The sequence below is a fragment of the Rutidosis leptorrhynchoides genome, chromosome 6 (genome assembly GCF_046630445.1).
Source record: "Rutidosis leptorrhynchoides isolate AG116_Rl617_1_P2 chromosome 6, CSIRO_AGI_Rlap_v1, whole genome shotgun sequence".
In the NCBI taxonomy this organism is placed as follows: domain Eukaryota; kingdom Viridiplantae; phylum Streptophyta; class Magnoliopsida; order Asterales; family Asteraceae; genus Rutidosis; species Rutidosis leptorrhynchoides.
Window position 1 is genome coordinate 416399598 of NC_092338.1, and position 20005 is coordinate 416419602.

The 20005-nt window shown below is 36.6% G+C and overlaps 1 protein-coding gene across 1 annotated transcript; it reads left to right on the forward strand.

Annotated features, from left to right (window-relative positions):
* Positions 1-1197: 1197 nt before the first annotated feature.
* On the forward strand, positions 1198-19813 carry LOC139855643 (uncharacterized). Its single transcript, XM_071844886.1, has 35 exons — positions 1198-1495; positions 2599-2766; positions 2883-2972; positions 3426-3562; positions 3658-3748; positions 9257-9339; positions 9469-9575; positions 10041-10193; positions 10765-10829; positions 11316-11403; positions 11514-11592; positions 11692-11800; positions 11892-11951; positions 12066-12184; positions 12260-12641; positions 12723-12907; positions 13030-13102; positions 13184-13334; positions 13418-13587; positions 13689-14036; positions 14155-14322; positions 14401-14694; positions 14782-14958; positions 15417-15680; positions 16134-16232; positions 16316-16500; positions 16644-16979; positions 17617-17770; positions 17867-17977; positions 18056-18223; positions 18350-18476; positions 18599-18757; positions 18841-18953; positions 19039-19098; positions 19335-19813. Exons 1-35 carry the CDS (start codon positions 1310-1312, stop codon positions 19527-19529), a joined length of 5454 nt encoding a protein of 1817 aa, XP_071700987.1. The 5' UTR covers positions 1198-1309; the 3' UTR covers positions 19530-19813.
* Positions 19814-20005: the final 192 nt, after the last annotated feature.

The window sequence follows — 20005 nt, forward strand, 5'->3', positions numbered from 1 at the left end:
AGACACTGGAATGGGATCAAACACATATTTCGATACCTTCGAGGAACTACTGATTTAGGATTATTTTATTCTAACGAATCGAAACAAGATTTGGTTGGTTATGCAGATGCAGGTTATTTATCTGATCCACATAAAGCTAAATCTCAAAATGGATATGTATTCCTAAATGGAGGTACCGCAATATCATGGCGTTCTCAAAAACAAACACTTGTTGCAACATCATCAAATCATGCCGAAGTGATTGCATTACATGAAGCTACTCGGGAATGTTTTTGGTTGAGATCAATGACACAACTCATTACTGATTCTTGTGGACTAGAATGCGATAAAAGTCCAACAACTATCTATGAAGATAATGTAGCTTGCATAACACAGATGAAAGAAGGGTATATCAAAAGTGACCGAACAAAACACATACCTCCTAGATTCTTCTAATACACTCAAAATCTCATTAAGGACAACCAGATTGAAATGAGATATGTTCAGTCCAGCAAAAACTCTGCTGACCTTTTCACCAAAGCACTTCCAACTGCTATTTTCAGAACACACATTCATAATATTGGCATGAGGCATGTTCAGAAGATGTAACAATTCAGGCGTTGCCTACTTGAGGGGGAGTCAACTCTATGCTGCACTCTTTTTTCCTTAGCTAAAGTTTTATTCCAATGGGTTTTCTTTAGCAAGGTTTTTAACGATGCAGTACTAGTTATTCTCTAATAAAATTGTCATCCAAGGGGGAGTGTTATAAAAAGTTAAATTGGATGTTAATTTTATTATTATTATAGATATTGTATAGTAGATTTTTTGAGTATAAATATGTGTGTTATGAGTTTATAAAACACACACTAAATATATTTTCTCATATTCTCTCATATTCTCTATATACTTATTAGTCTACAGTCAAGAACTAGGCCACTAAAGGTAGTTATAAGCCTACTGAATTATAACATAATCATTATTATTTTAACAAATAAAAAAATGCATGCTAGATTTACCAAATTAAGTGATGGAAATATAATTATATTATAATTATCTTCTAAAATTTCTGTACTGCGTAATTATTTGTTTTTAGGTCTTTTGTAGTTTCTTGCTGGCTGATCAATAAATTGTTAAAAAAGAATTATTTAACGCAAGTGAGAACAAACAAAGTTTTGTTGAGGTCAAAGAAATACACCGAAGTTCGTAGACTACAAATCCCCTCTATAAATCAAGAAATTGAGAATTCAAGAAATCAATAAACCAGCAAAGCCTATATAAATCCCCTCTATTACTAGCAACAAAAACAAATTTCAGAAACTAAAGACAAACAATGGCGACATCTTCATCATCATCATCTTATTCAAGTAAATCAGATGATGAAATCGAAGAAATGCTTGATCGTATGCTCACTCGATTCGCACTTTGCGATGATGTTAACCTACAAAACTTGCTCTCCAAGTTACTCCCCGTTACAATTTCTTCACTTTCTCGTCCTTCTTCTGCCGTCAGAACCAAGGTATTTCTTCAATTTTCATCCAGATTCGTATTGTTAATACCTTTATTATATTAATACGGAGTACAAAGTATATGAATTTTGATGTTAATATATATATATATTATAATTATAACTATCTGTTATCATTTGAATTGTAACCATATTCTTAATTTCTTATGTACTAGGGTTTAACATTCGATATTGCACTTTCTTTGAAATAAATAAGACTAATTGGACTATCTTGGTGGTTTGTAATTGCTTTTTTGTACTGACACCTTTACTTTTCAGTTTTTGTCTGTGTATTTAATATGGGCCAAGTTTAATTATATCTACTTTGCAACATAATGAGGTGTTGTGTTAGGATGTTGTAAACTGGAAAAATGCGACAGTGAGGTTTGCTAGGTTGCTGAGTAGGTTATTTTTAGGATTTTTATGTGATGATTGTGATCAAGATTGAATGTTTATAATGTACACTGTAAATGATATATGTGATATATTTCAAAGTAATATGTTGTTGATGAAGAAGTACGATCAAACCATTTGATGTGTTTCTTGTTTACCTGTCATGGTTAAATGTGCAAACTTAGGCTTCTTCGGTGAGTGTAGTATTGCTTGTTATTGCACCGATTGTTACTTTCATGAGTTGGCTATGTAATAGAAGTATTCAGAAGGCTAATTGTCTAGTCATCACTAACTTTTAGCCAACTTGTATCCTAATAACCAATGAACCGTGGTTTGTATGCAGAGCCGCACATTGTAAGAAAAGTACAATTATAGACTAATAGGTTGCATGTATCAGTAATGTAGCTTTGAACTATCTTCCATTCTAATATCATTTGTGATTTGAGAGAGTAAGAAATTGTGTTAGAATTATATCTATTTTTCGAGAAGTATTTGTTTTTTTTTTTTCCTAAAAGTTTTGTAAGTTTTAGAACTCAAAAAGGAAGCTGGATTGAAATTTTGCTGATTGCTACGCTATTAACTCTTTTAAGCTTAAGTTGCTCCACTAGAGATAGGTCTCTCCTACGTATTAAATCCATCTGCTGGAATCATTATCTGTGTTTGGTCTTATGTTTACTTTCGAGACAGTTGTGAGTAAATGTATGTTTTGCTTGTTATAATAGGTGATGGAAATCCTAAGCCATGTCAACAAGAGAGTGAAACATCAGCAACAGATAGGTTTGCCTTTAGAAGAATTATGGCAATTGTATATGGAAGACAATGTTGCTTCAATGGTTAGAAACTTTTGCATTGTGTATGTCGAGATGGCAATCGACCGTGTCAGCAACGAGGTATGTTTTGCTAATGACAAGTAAATGTATGTTTTGCTTGTGTATGTCGTATGGATTGGGAAAATATTTGCAACCATGTTTCTAAAAATGGTCTGTTTTTTAATGTTTAATTTCAGAAAAAAGAAAATATCGCCCCAATGATGATAGCTAATATCTCAAAGCTTCCTGCTCAACACCAAGATATAATACTGAGAATAGTCGTTAAGGTATGTGTTTACTTTTTCTATTAAACAATATAGTCCACAAACTGTCTGTCATCTGTTAGTCACTCTATAAAGGATGATTGATGCACGTCATCCTCCGGCACTTTATAATTCACATTTGTTCTTGCATCCATATCCCATATGTGTATGTATTTATATGCTTGTCATTAGGTATTCATATGCGAAGTGGTCATAGTTGTGTCACTTGCGTCTACATTATTATCTTCTTTCAACATGTGGAGTCGAGCTATTTGTAGATCACATATTTTTCTCATATGTGTATACACTATCTGTTTGTTTTATACAACTATATAATATTATATGCATCTTCTATAACATTGACATTAGTTTGGCTTCCTCGTTTCAAACAACTTGAAGTGTTATGAAGTTTTTTAGTTATTGTTGGTGTCTCTAAAGCCTACCTGCTATTCGCTTACACACATCCCTTGGTTTTAGGTGATTGGTGAATGTCACTCAAGTAAAGTTAGTGATGAAATTGCTGCAAAGTATCGACTTATAACTGCATCTCAAGACAGAGAGATATTTGTTGAATTTTGTCTTCATACACTCTTGTATCAACCTCCATCTACTAGGTTTGGATCCAGTTTGCTTTGGAGTATCTTTTACTATTCAGACGAAAAAATTATGTTCTCACCCTGAATCCCAATAACTTATCTTAAATTTGCAGTGGGGGTTCCCCGCCTGGGCTTTCAGTTTCTCAAAGCAACCGTGTGACAGGGAAGACTCCACTGAATCATGACGTGCTTTTAATCAGAAAGGTAAATATGGTGGAGTGTTATATAACTAGTTTATAGTTGCTTATTTTTGGCTTCTTAAGCAAGTGTTTGTATTTATTAGACAACTATAATTGTATAAGGTTATGTTCTATTTATAGTTTAGGGATACTTAGTGTAATTACACCTTCTATATATAGAAGGCACAATACTCTGAATAATACACACAGAACTTACAAGTTCAATATCTCTCTTCCTCTATTCTATCCTCTATTATGGTATCAAGAGCTGTAAAGGCCTAAGTCCGGCAACAATTCCGGCAGCCACTATTCCGGTAACAATTCCGGCAGCTACTATTCCGGCAGCAGTTCCGGAACAACAACAAAAAAAAAAAAAAAACTGACCTTTAAAACTCAAAGTATGCTCTGTGAATGCAGCGTTGTCGGAACGTTCACATCAGAAACGAGCTTTTTCAGGTCATAACTAAATCCGGTAACCCACAAAATCACCGCAACTCAAATACAACCCTAATCAGCCAAATTACCAACACAACTACATGCGGAATTAAATTCCGAACACACGCACAAGTATTTCAGCCGCAACTGCCACCACACGCGCCACCACGCGCCACCACAGCCGCCAGAAATTTTCGACTTTCTTTTTCGATCTACATCAATCCGGCCAAAATCAGAGAAAACCGCCAACACCAATACGCTCGGAATCAAATTCCAATCGAACGCTGAAATTTTCAGCTTTTTCCGGCAACTATTCACCGCCGGCCGCCACTGTACTTGCCTGTTCTATTTTTGTGTCTGGAACGAGAGTAAAAAAAAAAGAGAATGAACTTTTAAAACCTTTATCTTTTTTTTTATATCTCTCCTACCTACCTAGATACTATTTACTATTTACTTTTACTTTTTTATCTTCTTTTAAGTAAAAAAAAAAAAAAACAAAAAACAAAAAAAAAAAAAAAAAACAAAAAAAAAAGAAAAAAATTTATTATTACCTTATCTTTTTTTTTTTTTTCTATATCTGAAAATGGCAATGCTAGCTTCCTTTACTCCAACAGAGAAAGTCGCACACAACTCTCACAAATTTGGTTTCACCTTATCTTCCACGAACTATGGTTACTGGAAGACCATGGTTGAACCGTTCTTCGTCACCAACAAATTATTTGACTACATTGATGGCACAATCCCTTGTCCACCTACAAATGTACCATCATCAGAAAAAGATGAAGAAACACAGTCTCAACCACCAAACCCCAATTACATTAATTGGGTCTCTAATGATGCTCATATAAGAATGCTCCTCCTTTCTACCATATCCGAAGCATCATTTCAACATGTTCAAGGAGTAACGTCTCGTGATCTCTGGTTGTCCCTTGAACGTGCCTACGCTCCTCACACTTCCTCTCGAGAATACACTTTGAAAACCCAGCTTCTCAGACTACAGATGAAGCCATATGAAACAACCGCAGATTACCTAACTAGGACTCAAGAATACGATGTTGCGCTCGCTAACATAGGTGAAAAGATGAAAGAAAAAGATTTGGTGATGCTAGTTATATCAGGACTACGAGAGGAATACAACGGTTTAAAATCAAGCCTTCTGGGCCGCGAAAAGCCCCCTACCTTTGTAGACCTTCATGGTCTGCTATCAGACCACGACTACATGATCAAGAAATCTGTACCCGACATTCCTTCGGCTCAAGCATTCACGACTAGCACACAAAGTCGCAGTTCACCAGCTCCTAATAATGTCTTGCCCGCTTCACAAACAGATCAGCTTCAAGCCATACAATTGCTTTTATCTCAACTTGGACTCCAAGCTCAACCTGCCCATACACCGGCTGCACAAGCTATGTACACTAACCGATTTGGCAATAACCGTGGTCGTGGACGTGATTACAGACGTGGACGAGGTAACTATAACAACAGAAATCAAGCAGGTAATCGAAATTCATTTAATTGGGCTTCTAATCAAAACACAGTTTTTGGCACATGCAACAGGTGTGGGATTGGGCACATCCCATCTCAATGTCCTAATCGTAACCCTGCTACTATGAGACGACAGTCACCTTCAACCAACTTTACAGAATATCGCTCCCAAGCGTCAACCTCTTGGATCCCAGACACAGGCTCTAGTCACCATGTTGCTCCAGACCTATCCAACTTTGGCAACTCCGAGGTCTACTACGGTGAGGACAATCTTCATGTTGGCAATGGTAAGGGTTTACCCATTCTACACGTTGGTTCCTCACATTTTTCGTCTCCAAACAAAACCTTTTCCCTCAAAGACATACTTCATGTTCCTGAAATAAAACATAAACTACTTTCTGTACAAAAGTTTTGTCTTGATAACAATGTGTATTTTGAATTTCACTCAACTTTCTTTGCTGTGAAGGACAAGATTACACACACTACCCTCCTCACTGGTCCAAGTAATGGTGGTCTTTACTCCTTCCATCTTCCTCAGTCTTCACCAGTTCACAAAGTAGCATTCTCCACTACCCGTGCATCTTCAATTACATGGCATCAAAGACTCGGACATCCACATCCACAACTTTTGAAGTCCATGTTATCTAAATATCATTTGCCTTTACAAAATAAGTTTACCACCACCTTTTGTGATTCATGTAATGTTGGAAAATCCTCTAAACTTCATCTATTACCATCTACTTATAAAAGTTCGCACATTTTGGATTTAGTCTTTTGTGATGTATGGGGACCTGCGCCTGTTACCTCCTTTGATGGTCACAAATACTTTTTGTTGTGTGTTGATCACTTTTCACGATTTATGTGGTTTTTCCCATTAAAACTCAAATCTGATGTTTACGCCACCTTTAAGCAATTTGTGGCAATGGTTGAACGACAATTTCAGACCAAACTCAAATCTGTCCAAACTGATTGGGGAGGTGAATTTAGAAATCTCCGTCAATTCTTTTCTCCACTAGGCATCAATCATCGTCTTTCCTGTCCTCATACAAGTGAACAAAATGGTTTGGTTGAAAGACGACATCGCCATGTTGTTGAAACCGGTCTTACTCTACTCGCTCAATCACATGTACCACAACGTTTTTGGCATTTTGCTTTTGGAACTGCAGTGTATCTTATCAATCGAATGCCATCCAGAACAAACTCAGCAACCTCACCCTTTGAACATGTGTTCAAACATAAACCTGATTTTTCATTTCTTCGAGTTTTTGGGTGCCAATGCTACCCTCATCTTCGTTCATACAACAACCACAAAATGGATTTTCGATCTACACCTTGTGTATTTCTTGGTTACAGTACTGCCCATCATGGCTATCGATGTTTCGACCCAAAGTCGGATCATATTTATATAGCCCGTCATGTTCGATTCAATGAGCAATCTTTTCCTTTTAAACAATCTGATACAACCATTTCTACACATCCAGTCAATCCCTACATCTCTAAATATCCAAATCCTACCTCACAAACTAAAGATTCACCTTCCACAGTTCCTAAAGCTCATTATGTCCCACCAGAACCACAAAATACCACCACTACACCGCTTGTACACGGCACGATCGAACCACCTATCATTCACACATATCATCGTCGCTCAAAAACCTCCTCATCACCACCTAAACAAAGTCACAACCAACTACCTCAGACTACTGCTACTACTACCACCACTTCCACAAACACTGAGCCACCTCCTCGTTCTCGACCAGCCAATCTTCGCCCCAATCCAAAACAAATCCACCAACATAAGGCCACCTCCTATCATACAAGAGGTCCCTCGTCCGACACTGAACCAGCAAACTTTAGCATTGCTAACAAAGATCCTCACTGGCGTAAAGCCATGACTGAAGAGTATTCAACGTTGGTGCGGAATGGTACTTGGTCACTAGTACCTCGTGTTCCAAATTCTAATGTGGTTGATTGCAAGTGGGTATACAAATTAAAACGGGATCAAACAGGGGCAGTACAACGCTACAAAGCACGTTTAGTTGCTAAAGGGTTTCGACAACAACCAGGCATCGACTATCAGGAAACATTTAGCCCCGTTGTAAAATCAACAACCATTCGTGTTGTTCTCTCCTTGGCTGTGTCTCAGAAATGGTCCCTCAGGCAACTTGATGTACAAAATGCCTTTTTACATGGTGATCTTCACGAAACAGTTTATCTACAACAACCACCAGGATTCGTCAATTCAGCTACACCAAATCATGTGTGCCTCCTTCACAAAGCCTTATATGGATTAAAGCAAGCACCTAGAGCATGGTTTCATCGACTCTCTACAGCACTTCATTCTCTTGGATTTCATGGGTCGAAAACGGATACTTCCTTATTCATCTACTCTAATGGGAACACTCTTCTATATATGCTTGTGTATGTTGATGACATTATTTTAACAGGAAACGATACAAAGGAAATAGATAGGGTGGTACAAAGTCTCAGCCGCTCATTCGCTATTAAAGACATGGGTAACTTGTCTTATTTTCTCGGGATTGAAGTCACAAGGAATGGTAACGACATGATCCTATCACAACGCAAATACATACATGAACTTTTGGAACGCGCCGACTTATCTAATGCTAAACCGGTTTCATCTCCCATGACAACCAACACAAACCTTGCTCTTGGTGATAGTGCAACATTTGACAACCCCGTTCAATACCGTCAAATTGTAGGTGCCCTTCAGTATGTTACATTGTCTCGACCGGACATCACTTTCGCAGTCAACAAAGTCTGTCAGTACATGCATTGTCCCACGATAAATCATTGGTCAGCAGTTAAACGAATTCTCCGTTACTTACAGGGCACTGCCAATTATGGGTTACGATTTATACACGGCTCCGGAACAGTGCTTCATGCCTACACTGATTCCACATACAACTCACTGACTAGCTTCTCTGATGCTGACTGGGCAGGTTGTCCAGATGACCGTCGATCCACGGGAGGATATGCTATATATCTAGGTTCAAACCTAGTATCATGGTCTGCACGAAAACAAAAGACTGTCTCTCGATCTTCAACAGAATCTGAATACAAGGCCCTAGCTGACACAGTTGCAGAACTAACATGGCTTCAAGATTTATTACGTGAACTTCGTGTGCCTGTTAAATCAGTTCCTACCTTATGGTGTGATAACCTTGGCGCTACGTATCTCTCAGCTAACCCAGTCTTTCATGCACGTACAAAACATGTAGAAGTTGATTTTCACTTTGTTCGAGAAAGAGTTGCTCAACAAAAACTTTCAGTTCAGTTTATAACTACTGACGATCAGATTGCTGATATCTTCACCAAGCCGTTGTCCTCACCAAGATTTCTTCTATTACGATCCAAGCTACAAGTCGTATCCCGCCCTTAGCTTGCGGGGGAATATTAGACAACTATAATTGTATAAGGTTATGTTCTATTTATAGTTTAGGGATACTTAGTGTAATTACACCTTCTATATATAGAAGGCACAATACTCTGAATAATACACACAGAACTTACAAGTTCAATATCTCTCTTCCTCTATTCTATCCTCTATTAGTATTGTTGCTTATTTTATTCAGCTTGTTCTGTTTTGTAGTTGGGTTTGTTGAATGTTACTGATATCATGGAGCTGCCGGCTGAACTTGTGTATCCTCTCTATGTTGCTGCATGTGCAGACAGGTACATGGTTGTTTATATTTTATTTAATGAGTTGTATCATACCAATTTATGCATTAATTTTTGGTGTTTGTGCATTATTGCTAGCTCATGTTGAGGTGGTAATTCATTTTTTTGGCATTCTTCTTTCAGACACGAGCCGGTAATTAAGAGAGGCGAGGAACTACTGAAGAAAAAAACCTCAGGAGTACAGTTAGATGATGCGAAGCTGATAAATAGACTGTTTTTGCTATTTAACGGTAAGGAATGTTGAACAATAATGTTTTCTGTATGGAGAAGGAAATAAAGGAGTTACTTCTTCAACTTGGGCTATATCTGTCTATTGTTTTATCTTTAATCTTTGAAATAACAGTCTGCTATACACAAACAAGCTTAATACCAGAGACATATTTCAAATTTGCTTCCATATTTTAAGTATTACCCTAGTTCCGAGAATGTTAAAAAGACATCCTGATCATCAATCTCACGTTGATTGATTTACAGAAACACTAATTCGAGAACCATTTTTGTCATGGTGAGCCCATCTAAATTGGTCAGGATTTGTTAGGTCTTTAAACTACTACATGTCTATGTATTATAGTGCAGTGAGTGTTTTTCTTGATCAGTGACTAGTTTCAATCGATTTTGATTATTTCAAATTCCTTTTATTATAGATTCATGTTTTCTTATTACGAGACTCAATGTTTCCTGATTTTGTTGTGCAGGCAATGTTGGAGCCGAGAATGTAGCTGCAGATTTGAGAGTTAGTCCTGGGAATCCTGCCCTAAGAGTGAGGCTGATGTCGGTTTTTTGCCGGTCAGTCACAGCAGCCAATAGTTTTCCTTCAACTTTACAGTGCATATTTGGCTGCATATATGGTATGTGTGTTATGGCTTGTGCATTTCGCTAGTTTCCAAAAATCTTGTCGGGTTACTTCATTCTTTTAGGGCTTGAGCCTGTCTTCTGACTTCATAGCACCCATGAGTTTCTGACAAAAATATGCTTTTTTGTTATGATCACATAGTTGATTCTAAATATGTTGATATGCATATAGATTTAGTATGGGCCATTTGATTTTCCAATTCAAGGCTGTATGTGTGCTTTGAGTTAAAGGATTTATCAAATGGAGATCATTCCATTGGTACATTAATCACCCATTAGAGTTGTTTTTTCTATTGTACATTTATCTAATCAAGTAAGTCACTTCCCTAAGCCATCATGTTGTGGGGACTAACTAATCTGAAATTGGGTTGTTGGTCGATTATAGAAATAGTATTAGAAATATTATTTTTTATGTGCATGTAAATGATTGAATAGAATATGCTTTCTTTTCCCTGTCGAACCTTACATTTTTTATTTCAGATAATCGATTTGTTTTTGAGTTGTAACGCTAACAATGTGCCGAAATGCTGAAATACATCCTCTACGTTTGAATTTGTAAATTTATAGGAAATGGCACCACATCAAGGTTGAAGCAGTTAGGAATGGAGTTCACTGTATGGGTTTTTAAGCATGTAAGTGATATGTTCCTTATCAAATTACTTTGGAGTAAGCCATGTTGCATTTTTCGTCACCAAGTAAAAAGAAATAATCACATAAAGATGTCATTTTTTGTGCATATAGAAAATAATCATCTTAAGGGGATAAGGGATATAAATATATGAAGAAGCTACATTAATGTAGTCAACAAAGCTTGAAATTTAGATCTGTAATAAGTGATGTTCCAATTATGAATTTTCGAATGTAAAAGACCAATAACCAGATGAATGGATTAAGCTCTAAGAATCTAATTATCATTACTTAGCATTCTGCCTAGTTATGCTGGTCTAGATACAACATACATTCTTATTTATATGTGGTTGTCTGTTATTAGTGAACGAAAGCGTTTCTTTTTGGTATATTTGGTTATGTAAGTATTGATGTAGGTTATGTTCTTGTTATTTTGAGAATTTTCAAAATCATTTGACATCTTTTGCACTTCTTTTACTTAAAATATACAGGCAGAAATAGGTCAACTCAAACTTATGGGCCCTGTTATACTTGGCGGTGTTGTTAAATCCCTTGATGGTTTTACAGGTTCAGAATCAGGTATCTCTCTTAAAACCTTTTATGTTAATAAACACACGTGTTTCTCTGCATGCTTGTTTTTTGGATGGAAATTTGCAGTCATTGTGTAATAAAATCTCACCGTCGTGTAGATACAATTTCACGGGACACGAAAACCTTCGCTTTCCAAGCAATTGGATTGCTTGCAAAGCGGTTGCCTCAACTTTTCAGGTATATTTTGTTTCGTTTTGTTTTGGATTGGCCATTCGCATGTGTATGTATCATTAGCATACTAAGTACACATTGTTATGCTGTAAACTTACTCTACAGAGACAAAATTGACATGGCTGTTCGGCTATTCAATGCACTGAAAGTGGAGTCTCCATCAATCCGTTTGATTGTTCAAGATGCAACCAACTCTCTTGCTGTTGCATATAAGGTACATAACGGATCAAGTTAACTTTTTAAGTATTACTTACCTTTTTCTAAACATGCATTGAGTTCTTAAGTCTCTGTTGGTTGATTTTCAGGATGCACCATCAACTGTCTTACACGATTTAGAGTCTCTTTTACTGGAAAATTCTCAAGTGGTAATTTACATCTCTTTTATGTACATTGTTTGGGTCTCTTGTTTCTTCTTTTCAACTCATGCTACTTACTGATGTAATTTGTATTCTTCTAATGCATGATGTATTGGTCTAAAGGAACAAGGTGAAGTACGATTTTGTGCTCTGAGATGGGCGACAACCTTATTTGACTCAAAGCATTGCCCAAGCCGATTCATCTGCATGCTTGGTGCTGCAGACACTAAACTGGATATAAGGTATATATTCTTATATTTGCTTTGTTTTCTGAATAAAGTAATATTTGACTACATTTACCGAGTGTTATCTTTCAGGGAGATGGCATTGGAAGGTCTTTTTCTTGGTAAAGATCAAGGAAGATCCACTAGTGAAAACCTAAATCTTAAACTCCCTAAACTGACAGACATGTTAAGTTACATTGTTAGACAACAACCTCAATTGTTAGAATCAAGTGGAATAAGGGAAGACCGGCTTATTTTCCCATCCCAGACATATATTGCTGCAATCAGATTTTTGTTACAGTGCTTTGAAGCGGATGTGGATCAAAACGCTGCAACCGAACGAACTTCCGAGTTTTGGTCTGCGTTAGGGAACATGTGTTTACTGTTAGAGCATGCAATGGCCTATGATGGTTCTGTTGAGTTGCATGCTACTGCCTCCAAAGCTTTAATCAAAATCGGATCTCATGTTCCAGAGGTATTATTATATTTGAGACTCCTATTATTGTCTTGTTTCTTATTTGTGAATATCTTTCTGATATATATATTTTATATTTAGATGTTAGCATCTCGTTATGCTGTTAAATTAGTATGGTTAAAGCAACTACTAGCCCATGTGGATCTAGACACACGAGAATGTGGAGCTCGGTTACTTGGAATTGCTTCTTGCGGCCTTTCTGTGTCTGCTGCTTCTGATCTTATTCTTGAACTGATTTCATCTATTAAAGGATCGGTTAAGTCAAGGTTCGTGCTTCACAACGTTACTTGTTTTGTTACTTACAATCAATACTTATGGGTCATGTATTTCCGATTGAAAATGTTATAGGAAAAATAATTTACTGGTTTAATTTAACATTGTTCACCAGGTTTGAATTTCAACATGGAATGATATGTGCTCTTGGATACGTCACTGCAAACTGTTTGTTGAGGACTCCTACTGTAAGTCACCTCTGATCTTTGTAACTGTTAACCTCCCATTTTAATATGATAAGCACATGACACTGTTTAACTTGTTTTCAGATCACAGATTCATTGATTCAGGACACGCTCAAATGTCTATCTGACGTTGTCAATTCCGAGACTGCTACATTAGCTTCTGTTGCAATGCAAGGGCTAGGTCATATTGGACTTTCTGCCCCATTACCAAAACTAGTTACCGACTCTCGCACAGGTGAATTAGTAAATCTATTAATTCTTTGTTGATTATCTGTATTGGTCCCAACTATTGGCTGATCTTTTTTTATTTAACTTCAGATGATGTTTTGAAATTCTTGCGTGAAAAGTTAAGCAAGATCCTTTCCGGTGATGATACCAAAGCAATTCAAAAAATTGTTCTGTCTTTGGGGCATATGTGTGTAAAGGAATCATCTTCCTCCATTATAAGTGATGCACTTGACCTGATATTTAGTCTTGCCCGGTCTAAGGTACAACAGTTTTCTTCCATTTTTTTGTTTTTTTGTTTTTTTTGTTATCTGCACTGTTTAGGTTACTTTTGTATGTGAAATTAATGGGACCATTTGAGCAGGTTGAGGATATCCTGTTTGCTGCTGGTGAAGCTCTTTCGTTTTTATGGGGTGGAGTTCCAGTAACCACCGATACGATTCTGAAAACCGACTACAGTTCTCTCTCTATGACTTCAAATTTTTTGATGGGGGATATATCATCAGCCGTGCCTATATCTAACTCTATGGGGCTTGAAGGAAATGAAGAGTTTCATGTAACTGCAAGAGATATAATTACTAAAAAGCTTTTTGATGGTTTATTGTACAGTACCAGAAAGGAAGAACGTTGCAGCGGAACTGTCTGGTTAGTATCGTTGACGATGTATTGTGGTCGTCATCCGTCTATTCAGAAATTAATTCCAGATATACAGGTACTCATGAGACACTGTCTTCATACCTTAAATATTTGTAAATAGCATTCATATGCTGTTAGAAACTTAAATGGTAAGAATTTTTATATATTTTCTAATAAAATATGAATAATTGCAGGAAGCATTCTCACACCTAATTGGCGAGCAGAACGAACTCACGCAAGAACTGGCATCTCAAGGCCTAAGTATTGTTTACGAACTTGGTGATGAATCGATGAAGAAGAACTTAGTAAATGCACTAGTTGGCACTCTGACTGGTTCTGGAAAGAGAAAAAGAGCAGTGAAGGTAACACTTGAAAGTTAAACATTTTGATCTTTTGTCGTTACGTCTTGGTACTAAGCCTTTGAGGTTTTGGTTCTTTAGCTTGTTGATGACACCGAAGTGTTCCAAGAGGGTGCAATCGGGGGAACACTTAGTGGAGGGAAACTTGGTACTTACAAGGAGCTTTGCAATCTCGCAAATGAGATGGGACAACCGGATTTGATATATAAATTTATGGACTTGGCCAATCATCAAGCTTCTTTGAACTCTAAAAGAGGTGCAGCTTTTGGATTCTCGAAGATAGCTAAGTTGTCAGGGGATGCACTACAACCATATCTTCGTCAATTGGTCCCGAGGCTCGTACGCTACCAGTATGACCCTGACAAAAATGTGCAGGTAAAAATGGTCCAGCTTGTCTATGATCAAGATTTCTCATTAACTTTCTTGAATTTCTTCTAATATCGTTTTGATAACTCTATATAGGATGCGATGGCACATATATGGAAATCACTTGTTGCAGATTCAAAGAAAACTATTGATGAGTTTTTGGATCTTATAATTGAAGATTTGTTAGTACAATGTGGATCAAGGCTTTGGCGCTCCCGAGAGGCTTCTTGTCTTGCTCTTTCGGATTTAATTCAAGGGCGTAAATTTAATCAGGTTATTAGTTTATGTTATTTTATTCCAGACCTTATGGGCTTTAACCAGTTACATGGACAATCGAACTGCATGTCATTGACAAACAGTAGATGCTAATATGAACATATCAGACGTTTTTATATTTTAAACCGATGTCTTTCTTTGATTCTTAAAGACATGTATAATGTAAACTCTTTCTGTTTTTAAGTCTGAAATGCAGTTTTTAGAGCTTATTAGTTGCACAAAATCACTTGGTTATTAATTTAATGTTTCGTCAATTGCTACACCGAGAAATGGAGAGCAGTTTTTATGTTCCTTCAATTCTTACTTCTGTTTATGTTATCAGTTCTGATACAATGCAAGATTTTCGATTTGCTTACGGTCATTGAAACATCAGTGTTAATGAATGTTTAAAATGTTGTGAATAAAAATTCCACATCTTTGTTTCTTTCAGTTTACTTGATACATATACATTGTAGGTTGAAAAGCATTTAAAGAACATTTGGACAGCTGCATTTCGTGCTATGGATGACATAAAGGAGACTGTCCGAACATCTGGGGAAAGACTATGCCGTTCTGTTACTTCATTAACATTGAGGCTATGTGACATATCTCTCACAGAAATTTCTGATGCAAGAAAAGCAATGGACATTGTTTTGCCTATGTTGCTGACTGATGGAATCATGAGTAAAGTAGATGATATTCGAAAGGCATCTATTACAATCGTTACAAAGCTTGCAAAGGTAATAATATAGCATAATTGCCGGATTCTATTTGCCTTTAATATTGTAACTTACTCTAAACTATTGTTCACAAGTCTAGTTAATCTCCGAAAAACTTAGGTTAAGTTGATATTGGATATAAAAGATCCAAAATGGGAATATAGATGAGTGGTTGCAAGATGGCAGCCCATAAACTAAATTTTGATTATCACGATGAGAACGTGACCTTAACCCCTTTAAGCAAAACCAAAAGCAACCAATAATTTATTTTATAACCCAATCAACAAAAAGTTGTTTTGTTGACACTGACTGGTGGTGGGATTTAACTGCAAAGGAAAAACACGTCATACATTATAATTGTGTGTTGGCGGTTTTCTTAATCGACGTATTACGTAAAACATGGCTTAACAAGGTTGAAACCGTGTAGTTCATTCAGTAATATATTTCTACTGAGCTTTATATTGATGTTTCCAGGGTGCTGGCATTGCAATCCGTCCACATTTATCCGAATTAGTTGTCTGCATGCTTGAAAGTTTATCAAGCCTTGAAGACCAAGGACTGAATTATGTTGAGGTTTGTTTAATCCTATGTCAATACTATAGCAATTATATAGGTGGTTTTTATACTCTAATGTTTTATTTATTCTAATATAACAGAGGCATGCGGAAAATGCTGGAATACAAACAGAAAAGCTTGAAAACTTACGAATTTCAATCGCTAAGGGCTCTCCGCTGTGGGAAACTCTTAATATATGCATAGAGGTTGTTGATGACAAATCACTAGAGCAATTAATTCCTCGTCTTTCTCAGTTGGCTCGATCTGGTGTTGGCTTAAATACTAGGTATATGAGTAGCTGACAGTCACACAAATGATATATTTATACAACAATTCATTGCATTAGTTTGGTAGAGTGGATTTCTTATGATATGAAGGACATTTGCATCAGTTGTACTCATATTCTTCTAATCTTACACATCTGCACAGGGTTGGTGTTGCAAGTTTTATCAGCCAGTTAGTTCAAAAGGTCGGTGTCAGTATAAAACCATTCACGAGCATGCTATTGAGGCTTCTGTTTCTAGTGGCCAAAGAGGAGCGTAGTGGAGCATCAAAGCGTGCTTTTGCAAATTCATGTGCTTTTGTGTTAAAATATGCAGCTCCCTCCCAAGTGCAAAAGCTTATTGAAGAAACTGCTGCTTTGCATACGGGTGATAAAAATTCACAGGTCGCATGTGCACTTTTATTAAAAAGCTATGCATCTACAGCTTCTGATATCTTGAATGCGTATTATGCAACATTTGTTCCAGTTATCTTCCTTTCAAGGTTAGCTTCACAAATATCTTACTGTTTTACCATTATTGTATCGATTATGTTGCTTTGAATCTACATACGTAATACGCTGTTGTCATACTTATAAATGTGTAGTTAACCAGCCAAGGACCCCTTTGAAGTGAATATAGATTCAATGAAAGGCCCTATCTATCTAGGATTAGTTTACATAGTCATTTAACAAGGTTGAACAAGGTAATTCAATGGTGGGCCCTATGTGTCTAGGGTGGGTAACCTCATTATTCACTAGACTTAATTACACGGATTGTCCCTGTGGTTTGTCAAATCTTGCATGTTTCGTCCCTAAGCTTTTTTTTCTTGCAAAGGTAGTCCTGTGGTTTGCATATCTTGCACATTTAGTCCCTGAGTCTCTAATGGGCGTTGATTTATATCATTAAATCCAGTCATATGCCATACGTGTGAGGGTATTTGGTAGATTTAATGGTAGGGTTGGATAACGAGACTGGTTTTTGATTCTGATGTCATTACCATTATTACACATTTTTCTTATTCCATTAGGCATCAGAGTTTGAATTATAAAGCTACTTCCAGATCACACACCACACTTCGTTTGGAGCATTTAATATCATACCATTGGAGTCATATGTTATTTGCTATGGTTGTTACACAGGTTTGAGGATGATAAGAATGTCTCTAGTTTATATGAGGAACTATGGGAAGAAAATATGACTAGTGAACGTCTCACCCTTCAGTTATATATAAGTGAAATCGTTACTCTAATAACTGAAGGAATTGCATCATCATCATGGGCTAGTAAAAGGAAGGTAATGTTATTTATATGCACTCCTTCTATGTTCCCATTTATTTGATGACCACGAATTTCGCAAGGTTAACACTTTTGTATCGTATATCTTCTGTAGGCCGCCAAAGCAATTGTAAAGCTTTGTGAAGTATTGGATGAATCAGTTTCTGCATATCATCAAGTTTTGCTCACTTCTTTAATGAATGAAATTCCTGGCCGCATTTGGGAGGTAGGCTTATGTTCAATTATTACGAGTATAAGTGAAATTACTTATTGGTCCTTACTAACTAATAGTAATACCTGGCAGGGAAAAGAGGATCTTCTAGAAGCATTGTCTTCGCTTTGTACATCCTGTCATTCAGCAATTTCTGCAGCTGATCCGTCCTTTGAAAATGCCATCTTGAACATTGTGATGTCAGCATGTTCTAAGAAAGTCAAAAAGTTTCGTGGTGCAGCCTTTAACTGTCTAGACAAGGTAAATATGGTCTACTAATAGGGTTTGTATTGTTAGTCGCAGAATCATCTTCAAATTAACTTGCATAATATTATCATATGCTCAAGCAATGATTTGTGTTATGACCTGACTGACATTTGTAAATAGGTTTTAAAAGCCCTAAAAAATCCAGACTTCTTCAGCATGGTCTTTCCTTTATTGTGTGAAATGTGCAACGTGGCCTTCAATTCTGTTTCCAAACAAGCATCTTCATCAAACGATGCTGAAAACAAAGGTCAGATATACTCGTATACTGATCATGATTGACCATCAGATCTTTTAGTAGATTGTTATAAAGAGCAGCAATTATATTACTTTGTGCCGATGTTGATTTATCTCTACTTTCGTGTAATACAGATGCTGATCAAACGGAAGAAGCTTCTGTTCCCCATGACAAGATTGTTGATTGCATTACATCGTGTATCGTTCTTGCCCGTTTAAGTGATATTATCGAACGGCAAAAGGACTTGGTGCATGCTTATTCAATTTCCCTTGCACCTGGTATTCCTTGGATAGGTATACAGACTTATTCCATACGTTTTAACTTTCACTATGATATAGTATGCATTTGATGTGATACTAAAAGCAGTTGTAAACAGTTAAAGTGTCGGTTTTCACATCGATTAAAGAATTATGTTCGAGATTAAACGAAGGGTTGAAGGACGTTGATAAATCTAGCCAACATGTTGATTTTTCATTGTTAGCTATAGAGGTAATGCAACTTCATTGTTAACCATTTTTGACATATTTAACCTACAATTCCTAGAATTTAATTATGCTTTGGTTTTTACATGCAGTTATTTAATTCGCTGTCACCGAAGGTGATCGATTGTATATCTATCGTAAAGATTGCCCAGGTATGTCATTATTTTTCATGTTTTCATAAATCTTCTGAATAAATACTAAGAAGTAGCTAATCATCTAAATCAATTGATGATATTCATTTGGGCCAACAAGATTTCTCTATCTGCATTTAGTGAACCACCATAAAACTAAAAATACTTATAAAAAAGCTAAAACAAATTGGCTAACTGCTATTTGTTTGACAAAAGCTTGCAACTGTCTGACACAAAATTTTTCGTCACAAACTCAGGTTCATATAGCAGCTTCGCAGTGTCTTCAAGAACTCACTAAACTATATAGAGACCTTCCGGAAGTACCGATATCAGAAATACCATTTAAAAGCGAGCTTGTTCATCAGTGGGAAATTGAAAAGAACGAGCAGGCCAAGTCATTATTAAAGAGCTGCATGGACATTATTGACAGCGTAGAACAGAAAAGTCTCTAGAAGACCCAATCCTTCAATGAGCTTTATGCGATGGTATCTTTTTCGGTTTTTGTACATTTATTCATGTTAACTTCATTGTACATTTTTCGGCTTTATGCGATGATATTCGGTTTTTGTACTGTCTGCTCTTTGTTCTTATCTTTTGTGTCAACACAGAACCATTACTGACAGGTATTGATTTCAAGAGTCCAGAATTTGTGACCCTGATTATAGACTTGTATACAGATATTACCTCGCTTTATGTTATAAGCGAAAAGCTTGATTGTTTCATTCTGAAGTTGTGAACCCTGATTATAGACTTGTATACAGATATTACATCGCTTTATGTTATAAGCGAAAAGCTTGATTGTTTCATTCTGAAGTTGTGATGTGGTCCAGCGGTTGGCCTGCCTCCCTTAGGGGAGGTCAGGAGTTCGACCCCCGTTGGCTACATATTAAAACACAATTTCATCTCTGCCATGAAGTATCCACCAATG

What these genes read in the sequence shown, in the direction of transcription:
- LOC139855643 (XM_071844886.1), top strand. Translation starts at nt 1,310, where the DNA reads ATGGCGACATCTTCATCATCATCATCTTATTCAAGTAAATCAGATGAT. An exon ending in AAAGGATCGGTTAAGTCAAG is followed by an intron (nt 12,908 to 13,029) that starts GTTCGTGCTTCA and finishes ATTGTTCACCAG; the next exon opens with GTTTGAATTTCAACATGGAA. An exon ending in AAACGATGCTGAAAACAAAG is followed by an intron (nt 18,477 to 18,598) that starts GTCAGATATACT and finishes CGTGTAATACAG; the next exon opens with ATGCTGATCAAACGGAAGAA.